The sequence below is a fragment of the Colletotrichum destructivum genome, chromosome 6 (assembly GCF_034447905.1).
Source record: "Colletotrichum destructivum chromosome 6, complete sequence".
NCBI classification, from domain to species: domain Eukaryota; kingdom Fungi; phylum Ascomycota; class Sordariomycetes; order Glomerellales; family Glomerellaceae; genus Colletotrichum; species Colletotrichum destructivum.
Window position 1 is genome coordinate 4,104,886 of NC_085901.1, and position 13,493 is coordinate 4,118,378.

Consider the following 13,493-nt stretch of genomic DNA (forward strand, 5'->3'; position numbering starts at 1 on the left):
CTCGTCATCATCAGCCGCCTCACCATCACTAGTCCACGCCGCGTTCTTCGAGTCTTCCTCCATTCCTCCTCGGTGCATGAGCAGATGGCCGACGGGGTGGGGGGGAAAACCCCCCAAAAAAGGGAAGGGGGGACGGGGAAGGAAGAAAAGACTCGACCGCCGTTCTGGTACCTAGGAGGACCATTGATGCTATTGATATTACCCGAGAGAGGTTAAACCATTACGCACACCAAGCCTCACTCCCTTGTTCCTTGCCATCATCTCTCTCCTCAACCACCTCCCGCTTTCCGAAAGACGTACGTAGTCTCTTGTATCTATCCGCGTCCCCTCTCGCCCTCCCGAACCCGTTTCCCCATGGTGTCGGACCTGGCTGGGCCAGAATCTTACCAATCTTACCAGTCATCCGTTTACCCGCCTCCCACATCCCGAGCCCGTATCCCTCGGCCGCGACGCTCAACGCAAGCACGTACGCCCAGCATCGTCTCGCACGGGGAAGCAAAGCCGCCTCAGCCTGCGTGTCCAAGTCTCACCTTGACCTTAAAATTTCCCGCTCGTCCGTCGTTGCCCATGGTCCCAGCCCACTTACGGGAGACTACCGTGGCCATCCTGTCCTTTCCAACCATGTCAGAACTGCGCCTGATAGGCGTCGTCATCCTTCTTCTCCCATTGCCTGTGACACTCACATACACACCTACACACACACCTACACACACGCGCGCCTACCTGTCTTTGGTTGAGCTGACCGTTGGTGGAGGAGTTTCTGGGATTTCCCAGCGTCACTCTGCGCGGCATGCTCCCCCGTCGTTCGTTCGGCCTCCTGATCGGTGCCGTCCAACGAACAAAGCTTGTCTGCCATCCATCTACCGCGGCCAGTGGCCACCAACGGCCAATCCGCGTACTGTACTTTGCAGACCCGAGTCAAGGGCACATCCTAGCTCATCGTTGACCGGGTGTGTGTTGTGGCCCCCCGTCGGTCGGGTGCTCACTGCTCCAGTAGACGACGCCCTCCGGCACTGAATCAAGCATAAAGAAGTAGACGCAATCGGCACCTCCTTTGCCGCCGCAGCCAATCTTGGACCGGTGGCCCTGTCGTTCATCTCCCGCGGGTCCCAATCTTGGTTGCTCTTCGTCAGTCACGCACCCCGTGTGACAGTGTCAATACTTCCCCCATACGCCGCACTTTAGACGACGATCCGATACCACAAGACCATCGACGTACCTTGGAGGAGGGGGCCATTACAAGACGCATCCACAGGGCCCATTGAGGATCCATAGAGAACCTCACCGGCAGGCAAAACTTGACGACCCCATCGCGAACCCGCTAAGGAGAGCGAAAAAGGCGAGAAAGCGAAAAAGGCGAGAAAGCGAAAGAGAGAGAGAGAGACAGGGAGTGAGAGAGAGAGAGAGGGAGGGGTACGTACGTACGTATCCCGTTGTTTCAAGCCGCAATGCCACAACCCACCACTCTGCATTCATTCTCCTATCTGCCCCAGTTGTTCCCCCATCTCGGCCCCTCCACCATCTATCTCGTCGTAATCAACCTGTCTGCCTCTCTGCCTCAGACGGGCTCCTCCCGTGTCTGCGTCACACTCTGCTATGCTCTCCACCCCTCGAGCTGTTTAGTGTACAGAGTACTCCGTAGTGTGTAACCTCCATGTTTACACTACCGTCTGGCGTCTACACTACGAATATCATCCTGGGGCCGACGCTCGCTTTGAGGGGCTCACTGGCCAGATGCACCGCTGCCGCTTCGCGGTGCCTGTCGAGAAACGATGCCGTCTAATGAGCCCAGTGAAGGCTTCGGCGTGGTTGAATTGCTTAAGAATTCGGCTCGACCGACACTGGCCTTCCACACGCAATCTCCCTCATCATGTCGGACAGCTTGATCGTCGTCCCCCAAGTCCCCAAGCAAGCCGCCCGGTGTGGTTCCCATCATTCATGCACATCGCCTCTTTCCCATGGTCGGCCCAAAGTGCGACTCTCGGCCATCGGCCCTTTCGGCCTCTGTTCAAAGCACTGATCAGGGATGGCCCAAGAGGCAATTATAGTCGAGGAGAGCCAGCAGAGCCATCGTACCCCCGTTAGCCCGCGTACCCCGTCCCCCGTCATCTTCTTCAGTGGATCGGCTGTGACGGCGGCGCCTTTCTCTAGGACTGTGACTAGGGACTGTTATAGGGAAAGTCACTATAGATAATGTTTAAGAGTGTGAGAGGGAGTGTGAGAAGCCAGGGTGAGAGCGAGAGTGAACTGTGAGGGAGAAAGTATGTGTGAGTGAGCCCACAGGGTGATTCCAGAATTCTGCGTCACTCGGGTCGCCTCCACTATCTCGCCCGTCTTGTCCTCTTTTTTTCTTTTGCATTTATTCTTACAAGCAAGGCGCAAAGTCACTTTTATTCCCAGCTCTTGGCCGCACTCCTCCATCCTGCTCCAACCCTCGTGAACCACCCCCCCCCCCTTGACTACACCCCCTCCCCGGTCCCTTCGCTTCTTCCTTTTTCTGATTCTTCTTCCTCCCTCACGACACACACCCCCCTCCCCCTGTCCTGTCTCCTTGGCTTGCTCTGGTGCCCCCCCTCCCTTACCCAGACTTCCCCTGTCGGGAAAAGCTTGGCCTCGCCGGGGGGTGCGACTTGCTGGTGTGGGCTTGCGCGTGTTGTATCAGGATATATATGGTACAGGCGCTGCTCCAGCCCGGTCTGACGGCTCTGAACTCCATACCTGGCACGTCTCGCAAGCCTGCCACAAGCAGCTCTCACCGACCTACAACATCCCACTCACCACACTTGCCCATCTCCACCCCTTCGAAGCTTGACGTGCGACTTGATACGCCTCAACCCATCTCGTTTTACTGCATTGTGAATAAGCTTCTGTCATCATCCATCACCGCCTGCGAAACACCGTCATCTCTTCGTCCAGAACCTCGTCCTCGTCGCCGCCGCCGCCGCTGCCGTTGTTGTGCGCCTCACTCGCCGAGAACCTGAGGAGCTAACCCACACACACCCGCCCACCCGTTTTGAGTCATCCAGCATACGCAACTTGTTCTTCCTAAAAAAGAAGCGTTTGTCGGCCCTTTCTACCCCCCTCCCCACGCGTCGGCTCAACCTCACGGCAAACGCTCCCAAAGCGGCGGAGAGCAGCAGAGAACGAAGATCAAAGCTGGGGCCTCAAGCTTCCCGACGAGACGTCTCACCCTGGCTTGCCTTTTGGGACATTCATCTCTTGGCGTGACAGCCAGAACGGGCAACAAGATCAGTCTGGTCGCACGGGGTTTAACCATACCATCTCGGCTCAAACCCAATCTTTCTCTCCCTCCTTCTCTCTTGTCCTATTCACCCGCGGATCACGCCTGCGTTCCCACAGGGCGCAAACCGGCCTAGGATCAGGTTTTGAGTTAAGGGCAACTGGTGCCGATTCCTCATTCGACCCATCCCTGTGCCCCCAAACGAACTGAACTCACTCAGTGGGGCCGCAGTGGAGGACCACCGGAGGCTTACTTTTGGTACAAACTCTCTCACTTCACTCCTCTTATAAGGATCCTCCTCCTCCCTCTCCCGCCCCCCTTCCCATCCAACATCAACACACAGTACCTTGTCGACTTGAGAGAGGCATCTTCTTCTCTTGGGCAGCCTCTACTTTTCTTTCTCTTCTCACTTCTTCCAATATTTCTTTTTCCTTTTCCATCACACTTGGATCCCAATCATTACACAATGGAAACATACCACGGATTCGTGCGGACGCCCGCCGACGCCATCAAGCTTTTCGAGGCCTGCCGACTCGGCCTTCTGCCTCGCGTCCAGCGCAGACTGTCGGAGAAGGAACGCCAATCTATCCGGTCGGGCTCGGTCTTTGTATGGGACGAGCGGGAAGCGGGCATGCGGAGGTGGACCGATGGAAAGTCATGGAGCGCCAGCAGAGTGTCGGGGAGCTTCCTGACATATCGCGAGATGGAGGGCAAGCGAGGCAGCGGCTTTGGAGGCGGCAGACGCGGCGCCGGCAAGACGCCCGACTCGGGTCGCGGTAGCGACGAAGACCAGGAAGACGGCGAGCCTGAGGGCTACAGATACAAGGCCGACGGCCTCATGAAGCAGTCCTTCAGCATCACCACCTCGACCGGCCAGCACCTCCACCTCATCTCATACTACTCGAGGCCGCACCCGGGGTCGCCGGAGCTCCAACAACCCAGCACCGACCCCCAGCTCAGACACATCACGCCGATGAAGGGCATGTATCCGGAGTCGAGCCTGCACGAGAGCAACCCCACGCCCGCCCTGACGAGAGGACCGATGCTGCAGCAGACTCCCTACATGGCACAACAGCAGCAGCAGCAGCAGCAACAGCAGCAGCAACATCACCAACAGCCCATGCCGCCGCAGGCCTACCCTCCTCAGTACGCCCAGCAGCAGGGCTACTCGTGGCCTCCCTCACCCGTTGCTACTCCGCCTTACAGCCACTACACCACCTCTCCCTACCCGCCTCAGCAGCACCAGCAACCTCCTCAACACCAGCTGCCGCCTCCTCAACCTCCTTCCCACCCGTCCGCTCAACCTCCTCACTACGCCCACCCGCCGCCGCCTCCACCTCCTCATGCTCATGCCCATGCGCATGCCCATACTCATGCTCCCCACCACCTCTCCCCCTATGACCGGGCACCTTTGCCGCCGCCGACGGCGACACCCTACGCACCCCAACGCCAGTCTCCCCGCCTCGCCCACGTCCAGCAGCCGCAGCACCACTCGCCTCGTCTCGCGTCGATCCAACAGCCGCGTGCCTCGGAGTCTCCCCGTATCTCCCACCTGCAGGCCCAGGCCGCGCAGGCTGCCCAGGCCGTTATGGACCCGAGATTGGGCCCTCGCAACAACAGCAACACGCTGCCCGGCATCAACGCCGTCTCGAGCGCTCCCTCGACCAGCCACCCGCTCACGCATACCCCGCCCAACCGCACCCTGTCCGTCTCGCCGCCGAGGAGCTCTCACTCGGAGGCGAACGGCGTCGTGCCTATGCCGAACAAGGCCAGCCTCTCGGCGTTGCTGCTGCACCCGACCCCCTCCAGCTCGGAGGCCAGCAGCGCGAACCCCAACGGCATCAACAGCGCAAACAGCTCGCCGCGGACCGGCGGCGCCCTCAGCGGGCTACCGCCGCCCATCGATCGTCCGGCCAACATGAGCCACGACGTCAAGGCGCTACAGGCCCTAGACCGCAAGTTCTGCATCTAACGTCCGAGAGAGGGGGGTGGGTGTCGGACGGAAGACGGAATCATTGCATTGCCACACTGGCCAGAGAATTCGTCTCGTCTACAATCTATCTATGTCCTCTTTTTTCTTAAAATCCTCTTTTTCAGCATCGCCACGGCGTTCGGGGATCATTACATCAGACCTGCTACTTTGGGCGGGTCCTCCACCATTTTTGGGGAACTGGAATTCGGATCACACCAGATCACACGGTATCGGGCTCATGGGACTTGAGTTTTTTGCATCATGGTACAAAAAGGGGTGGTGAGGGGGTCACCGCCGAGTTACAACAATCGTTACACGCTTTTCTGTCTTGTTTCTGTTTCTTATTCGTCTCTACTACTACTACTACTACTACAAGTACATAGCATTACAATAACTGATGCCCTGGCTACCGCTCGTTCGGTTTTCGGCGAAGCGAAATAGAGTGGCACTTATTCCAACCAATAAGTCACGTTCCTCCCCTTTTGTGTGCATGAGTAACCAAACGCGCCTGGGGATGGGTTTGAGTGAAGGTTAACGTTGCAGAGCCGTTTCGAACGGGTGGTTCCCATTGAATGGGGGAGGGGGAAGGGCTACACACGACAAGGACAGGACAGGACAGGACAGGGCGAGGAAGGGTTTACGAGATGAGGCTAGACTTACCGGTAGACATACATCCTGTGGGGCCTTGCTTCTTCCTGAGGCGGACTAACCGCGGAGCAAACTAATTCCCTGGGAGACGAACAGAGACAGCAAGTCGCAAGGTTTGCGGCAGAGACAAGATCAAAGCATGGTTTACAAGTGAGTAAATGAACTAGGCATGCAAGGGCCAGAAGAGGGTTTTTGATTTTGATTTTGATTTTGATTTTACAACTGGGTTTACTTTTTCTTTACTACTACAGCGGGCTTTCTCTCGGTCTTTGAGAACTCTATATACGCGAATACTTTTTGGCTATAGGTTTTAAGTCACATTAAGCCTCAACCGTATCAGACTGGCGTATTTACTGGGTAGAACGGGGAGAAAGGGGGGGGGAGGGGGGTGGACAGATTTCGGACGGTGCCTGGGTTCGGACACCTTGGGCGTCATTGGGCTTCTTCGGTGGCCGAGGGGAAGCGGACGGGGGGACACATGCGTAATCACCGGGCGAGTTAGTGATCCAATTTTTGGGCAGTAGAACCTACCGAGAGGGGCGAGGCTGCACTGAGCTTCCGATATCGAGTGCCGGTATTCTGTAGAACGCGTGGATGAAACGGGCCCCCCCCTCCGTTAGGGAAAGATGTGTGACGGACGGGCTGGGACACACTGGCGGGGGGATGGATGGATGGACGGACAGGGTCTGGGGGGGGGGGGAGGGTCGGGTGTGTTGCCTGTTCCTGGACGGGATATGGGTATGTGCTCCCTTTTTTGTTTTTCCTTCTTTTTTTTCTTAATTTTTTTTCTTCTTATCTTTCTTTGGCCTGGAGTTTATGGACCCGGGCGAGAGTTTCTTTTCGGTAACGTGTTGCGTGCGCATGAGCGGTGGGCGGCCGACGAGTAATGATGATGGCCGCCCGTCTCGAAGGTATAATGTAAAATATCAAGGCGGAGGGCAAGCGGGATTTGGTCGGAGGAACGTGGAAATGGTCTCAAAGGGGGTAAAAGCCAAGGAGAGATCACGACAGGAAGAGAGAGAGAGAGAGAGAGGAAGAGAGAGAGAGAGAGAGGGCGTTAACCTTTTGGGCGGAGGAAACGTAGCTTAACTCGTAACGTACGGACGAGCGCTCGTCCTGTATGTCTGTCGGGTTTCGTCTTCTTCACACACTCGGCTTTTGGGGGTCCTCTGGCCGATCGATCGACAATGACAGGTTTCGGAGTGGTGGACGTCAACGTTTAAGCGTAAGAGTTCCGGGAGAATGGGCCATGCATTAAGAAGTGTGTGTGTGTGTGTGTGTGCATGTATGTGTGTTCACGGGTCGTGTGGAATTGGTGATCTCAGCATGGACATGGACACGAATAGAGTATATAGCCGAACCCAGATGCGATTCGTAAGTCCGTCTCGCTAACTTTTTTTGAAGAAAAGCGGTCGAATGGGGGAGGAGGACAGGTCGACGCCATTGCGCGACAGACCATGGTATGGTATGGTTTGGAGAGGGATGCTGTGATCATGGTCTAGTCTGTTCTGGTCTGATGGATGGACAGACTGGGCCGCCGTGAGCGTGTGTTTACTGCACAAAAGTGCGTTTTCACTTTGGCAGCCCATCTATCTTCTTGGTTGTTGACCCATTCTCGCCCCCTCGTGTCAGTCAACGGCCCAGGGCGGTAAGACTGGCATCCCAGTGGAGGAGGCTTTTGCGCGTTCGGCCTCCTTTCCACTTACTTGCCTCTCATCTTCTTCACGGATATGTTGTGCCGTGTTGACGTGATATGGCCACGCACGCACGCACGCACCAAACAATCCCTTGTTAGCCGTGTAGTCTGTACAGGAGTCTGAACCCCAAATCGACTCTCGCTACAGCCCCTCATCCCCCCCCCCCCCTTCCCTTCTGAACGCTGATAGGCCCGTTAAATGACTCGGTTGGTTAGACATTAACACAAATCACTGCTTCGGTACGGAGATCCGTGGGAGATAAACTCGAGATGGGACTCGAAAGCTTAGCACCGCCCCGCCGGCATGCCAGACCAGCTAACGTTAGAAGGGAAGGCGGGAAGATGGGGGAGGGGGACGTGATGACTGATCAATTAATTATGGTCTACATGGTGCCGTTTTGCCGATCATCTCATTTGGGGTCGCGTCGAGAGAACTGGCTTCACGGTGTCGGTTTCCACACCCGTAGCGGCCTGGCATACGAATCCAAGTCCGAGCTGGATACGACGGCTATGACCTCCCCTGTCCCCCTTCTAGAGCGTTGGAAGAGCCGGACCAGACAACAGTCATGTCTGTACACGCTTGGGCTGGTCCGTCGAACGTCTGTCCGTCGGATGGATCAGATGTCACGGCGAGGTGTGCCGTTGCCTCCCCCAAACGGATGACGGCGCCTGAGGGGGGTGGGTGCTTATGGGTATAACGGATGACTGGACCAGAAAGGATAGCCGATGGGGGTCCAGTGCGAGCCGCGCACCGTTTTCATCTCGGGAACCAGAAGCCGGACGCAAGAAAGGGACACACACGGAGGCCAAAGTCTGGCGACGTGCAAGTAAAGACGGCCGAGTCGAGCGGCGCGAGGTCATATCTGGCAAGGGGGAGGAGGACGAAGCAGGGTGCGTTAGCCAACATGGACTCTACAAGTACTCCAGTTGCTGTACAGTAGGTTTTGCCTGTGGGTCATGCATTGCGCAAGCTTGGCCTGGCTAGCCTTGCCCTTGTCAGATTAGACTGGTGATATTTGTATGTCTGGAAAGCAAACAGAGTAGGTTTGTGAGAAGACAGATAGAGATAATGCTGAGTTGAGTGTGGCTGCACAGTCTAGCTAACCTACAGGAAACTCTTTTGTCTGCAACCACAGCGGTGTTAGTAATAGTCGGTTCAATCCTTATCCATCTCTCTCATACAACTCACAACTCTCTCCCCCGCCTGGGCGTTCGTTTGGTGAGTTGTGGGCGTGACACGCAACGGCGCTCTCGCCAAATCTTCTCATGCGCCGCCCTCCCCTCCCTCCCCGTGTCCCTAAACCCGACGACCTTGTTCCTCCCTTGCAATCGCCCCCGTCCTTGCAACCCTTGTCATAAACATGTAGTAGCAAGCGGGCATTTTCTTGCTTACTTCCCTTCACAGCAAAGCCACACACTGATTGCACGGCCGCCCTCTTGGCGAATACGGGACTACCTAAAACGCAAACGAGGCAGGCTTTGACGAACCGCCGGTGGTTAAACTTGCCGGGAGCGCTGACAGCGAGTCTTGGCAGACCGGTAGGCGCAGGGTTGGAAGAGTTGAACGGGCTTGGCGACGATGGCCGGCGACTCGCGAGGAGCTGCTCGCCATGTGTGACGGGGAGTTAAGGAGGCCCTTTTTACAAAATTAAAAATTAAAACATGTCTGAACCTTTTTTTGGTGGGATTATGCCGTTTTCACCGTGATCCCTTCTTCTTTTCTTCTTCCCATCGGTGGGTTCTGACGGCCAAAGAAAGCTTCGTCACCTACAATGCCGATGGGATAAGTCCTGTGCGATGACCAGCACTAAAACTACCACATACGTAAGGACTGCTATCCTGTCATACGCCGAGAGGGTTGGACGCCAAGGTAAGGTTTACGGTTTCGTCCGTTTGACGACCGAGCCTGACCAGTCGATGCTTTCCGCTCGTCGTCGCCGTGAAAAGTCTAGCAGTGACAGTTTTGGGCCCCGTAATGATTGCCGCTTGGGGGAGAAATCCGATCGACGACTCCTTACAGAGTACGGAACTTCCCCCGTTCCATATGTCGTCGGGATCGGCCCCCCGTTCCCTAATCGGGGCTCTCCTTTCACCATTACCATGTACAACTTGACCCCTTGGCTCTTCGGCAAGTTGGACAAGATATTGACCGTCAAGATATGGAAAGTATGGAAGCACAGGCGTGGGCGTCGCATTCCAAGCGGAATCGTTATAGGACGGGACACGCAATTTAGACGGAGCCGTCTGAGCTGTGGCGATGGGGAGGCACAAACCGACTGACCATCGCGCCATCAAGACAAGCCGCCGTTCGCGACTCCGGGCTCCGCTAAAGAAGCGCGGACGACAGAGAGATCTTGTCGGTATCGGTTTTTTTATTCCGAGGTGACTCGACGAGGGGACAAGGGCAGGAAACAGAGCAAGCCTTGCCGGGGTGGGGTGGTTCTGACTGACCGTGTGAAGGGGGGTGTTGATGGGGTAGGTTAGCATCGAAGGTTGTTTCGAGTCCCTGTCTAGACGAGGTCGAGAGGGAGATATTTGATCGGCCGGCGAGAGGGCATATTTTTACACCCAACTGCAACCCTTTGCGATGTTCGCGCCTTTGATCCTTGGCATGGCAACTGGCGAGGTTATGCCCAGAGGCCAAGGATCCGGTCACAGGTCGAAATGAAGCGGACTGCAATGGATTACGAGGCGCGGCACTGCCTCAGTCCCCATCCTTGGGGGTCAAACTGGTTAATCAAGCCCACGTGGGCTGGAGGAAGTGCCCCTTGCGGCAGGAGATTAAACGATTCTAATCTACACCATGAATCTCACACCTCGGTCTGGGAGGGTTTCCTCATCTCCCTCGGTTCATGACCTGGTCGAATCAAGTCCCTTGGCTACTTGGCTGGACTAATAAAAGAGAACAAAAAAAAAGGGGGATGAGATGCTGGGAAGCAGGGCCACTTTTCCGGCTTTTCCGGCCCTTTTTACCATGCTTCTTCAAGTGGGAACACGTCTCATCCAACCCCTCGAGCCAAATCAAGTAAGCGGCTCCGCGGTCTTGCAACAGAAACAGTAAGGGAAACGGCCCGAGACAATATTTGGTCTACCAAAGGCCGGTTACACAAGGTCGAGGAGGCGAAGAGGCGAAGAGGCGAGTGGGGGGGGGACCCTTCGGAGCGGCGGGACGGATACGGGGCCGGCGCCGGGCTCGTACGGGCGGGTGGGGGCGGGGAGGGCCAGAGATGGCTCGGTCATGACTCCAGAACCGGCGCCGGACTCGTCACCCCATCTTCGCCTTGCTGCGCATTTGCGTACGCGCGTCGAGCCGGGTCAGGCAGGGACTGCCATCGGTTCCGGCCCTCGAGGACGACAACCAAAGACGTACCGTACCGTACCGTAGGGGGCCTCCTGTCGACCTATGGTTTGGGACGAGTCGAGAAACTCAGCGTTCATATAAAGTAAAACAATGAAAACCGTGATTTAATCAAGCCTGCTTGCCTTTTCGGGATTCTCCCCCGTTCACACCTCCGAGATATATGTACGTGTCAGTAGTTTTTGCTTTGGTGGCCCCGAGATGTCCGACGATGGACAGGTTTGTTCTATGTCCACGCCCCACCCACTACTGGACCACGGGCGCACATCACCGAGAGGGAGAGGGAGAGTCGGGCTTTGGTCTGGTTCGTGCTTCGACTGGTTGTGCTGGGATGGCATCCCAGCTTATTTTTTAATTTTGTTTTTTGAAGAGAGCACATCTTTATTTCTGTCTCATAATTCTCCCGAGTGCCGCATAGGTTGTCCAAGCGGCATGCACTCGCGAGGTCCATCCCTACCACGCGGGGGACGGGGATCTCGAGGAAAGCTAATTATAGAGGGCATGTCTAGGCGAGACAGCTCGTGTATGGGTCTCCTGGCGGAGAGATGTAAGTAAGAGTTAAGCCGTAGCCGCTTGCTGAGCCGTCAAGGAACTCAAGATCCTTGGGATTTTACAATTTTCCTACAGTTAGGCTTTCGAAGGGGTTGAGAAAGGCAAAAGATTTGCATTATCAGAGAGTCCTGTACATGTACAATACCGCAGGGATGGCATCTTGCATCATTCGGAGGCGAGGATACGTTTACCAAGATGGGATGGATCGCGGGGACCTTTCCTGAGACGACCGTTGGTCGGCACAGACTCATCGTCCAGAGACATGCTTTCCTGAGGAGGGATTGTCGGCGCGAGCGTGCCGAAGATGGTGGTGTCGAGACTTTTTGAGGCTAATCTTGATGACCGGCCGTCCTAAGCTTGTGAGCGGGTCGAAATTACAGTTGCGTGAACCAATACCTTATTCGAGTAACCAACCGTATTCAGAGTTTTTTCTTTTCGTCCAAATCCTCGCCAAAAGAAAGTACGGCACCGGTCTCGCTACGATAGCGAGCGGAAAAAAGCATCGGAGTAAGCTTTCTCGTAGCCTGAAATCTTACCCAAGAACAGGCATGAAAAAGAAGAGGGAATTGGGCTTCCCACAGTTTAGACTCTAAGTCCGCCCCTCAAGGTTAAGCTCTACCTTTACACTGGCAGGGCTCGTCATCAATCAATTTGTCACTTTACGAGCGGCTGCTTGCGTTCAAGGTTAAGAATTAAGGTGTTTAGAAATTCGATGGTACGAGAGCGAGGAGGAGGGACGTGTGTACTCAGCACACACTTTTGCAAGAATGGAGGACGCTCGATCCGGAAATGCCGTATGAACGCTTTCTGATCAGTGGCCTTTTTGTGTTTTTTGTTCTTCTCGGCTTTGACGCCCGACTCATCGAAGCTTTGTTTGGGGGCCTCCCGGCATCATCATCACGGGGCCTCCGAGCGAGCCAAGCACCGGCGGTCCGACTTTCGAGATGGACATGCCCACTCCCCATTGGCCTCGTTATCGCTTCGAACACGAACGGACGACAGCGTTTCTGCTCTTGATCCTGTACGTGGGCGGCTCTTGGCGAGGTCGCAACCGCGTCTGATTGTATCCAAAAAAGGTATCTGTGTCCCGGTTGCAAGGCGTACCGCAGCAGGGGAATGCCCAGCTGTGAGTATGCTTGAATTGATGAAACCGTACATTACGATGTAGTTGCTCAAGCTGCTGAGAGGCGAAGGTTAGAACTCTGTCGGGTAATTCCCCATCTCCCTGTACTGCAGTTCTTCTGACCTCCGTCGTACTCTAGTCCTGAACTCTTCGAAATGTCCCCTACACCCTGCTGCCGGGGTCTCTGATGGGGGATTGGTTGTGCAAATGTTTGACCGAGATGAAGCGCTCGAATCCCGATTTTCGTCTCGGAAGGGGTATTAATCTCGCCATGCATCTGCAAGCTTTAAAGCTGGCACACCCTGGAGTTGACTTCTCAAAGCGCGTGTACATCGTAAAACCGAGAAGAAGAAAAAGAATACAAAGAGAAAAAGTGGCAAACAGGGGCAAACAGGGGCAACATGTTAACGTTGTGGCAACTTCGGTAGCAAAACCCGATCTTGAAGTCAAAGTTATCCTCTCGCCCATTGAACCATTTTTGGGCAACGACTTGGGAATCTTAAGCCTTGCCGGGGAATATTACGCTTTGCTGGAAAGGCTACCGCGCGAAGAAGCAAGGCGCCAGTACCTAGGCGGCCGCAAACTCACACACGCCCTTCACAACACAAAAAGGGCAGATCCACAGGTCTGCACCGTGGCGCACCTTGGCCCATGTCGTCCTAGTCATCCGGCTCTGTTGCCAAGCGGCGTGGTCTGGAGATTCTCGAGGGCGCCCCAGAAGTGACCAGAGTCAACTTAGGGAGGGCTCCGGCATCCCGAAAGCACGGCGTCTCGAAGAAGTACTCAACAGTCAGGCGTCTCAATGAGGGAGACCGACATCCAGGTCCAGCCTCTGAGATAATTATAAGCATAGATTCCTGCGACACAAGAGGGAGCAGGAGTTGGCGAGCTGTCGCACGCAGA

At 55.6% G+C, this 13,493-nt stretch overlaps 2 protein-coding genes across 2 annotated transcripts; one reads left to right on the forward strand and one right to left on the reverse strand.

The window, feature by feature from the left end:
• Window positions 1-271: 271 nt before the first annotated feature.
• On the reverse strand, window positions 272-2,335 carry CDEST_10453 (uncharacterized protein). The gene is made up of 2 exons (XM_062926611.1): window positions 1,220-2,335; window positions 272-1,114 (listed from the first exon to the last, which is right to left on the reverse strand). The coding sequence occupies exons 1-2, from the start codon at window positions 1,470-1,472 to the stop codon at window positions 861-863; spliced, it is 507 nt and encodes a 168-aa protein (XP_062782662.1). The 5' UTR covers window positions 1,473-2,335; the 3' UTR covers window positions 272-860.
• A 385-nt stretch (window positions 2,336-2,720) lies between these two features.
• CDEST_10454 (Putative Gti1/Pac2 family protein) lies at window positions 2,721-5,672 on the forward strand. The gene has a single exon (XM_062926612.1). The coding sequence runs from the start codon at window positions 3,708-3,710 to the stop codon at window positions 5,211-5,213; it is 1,506 nt and encodes a 501-aa protein (XP_062782663.1). The 5' UTR covers window positions 2,721-3,707; the 3' UTR covers window positions 5,214-5,672.
• Window positions 5,673-13,493: the final 7,821 nt, after the last annotated feature.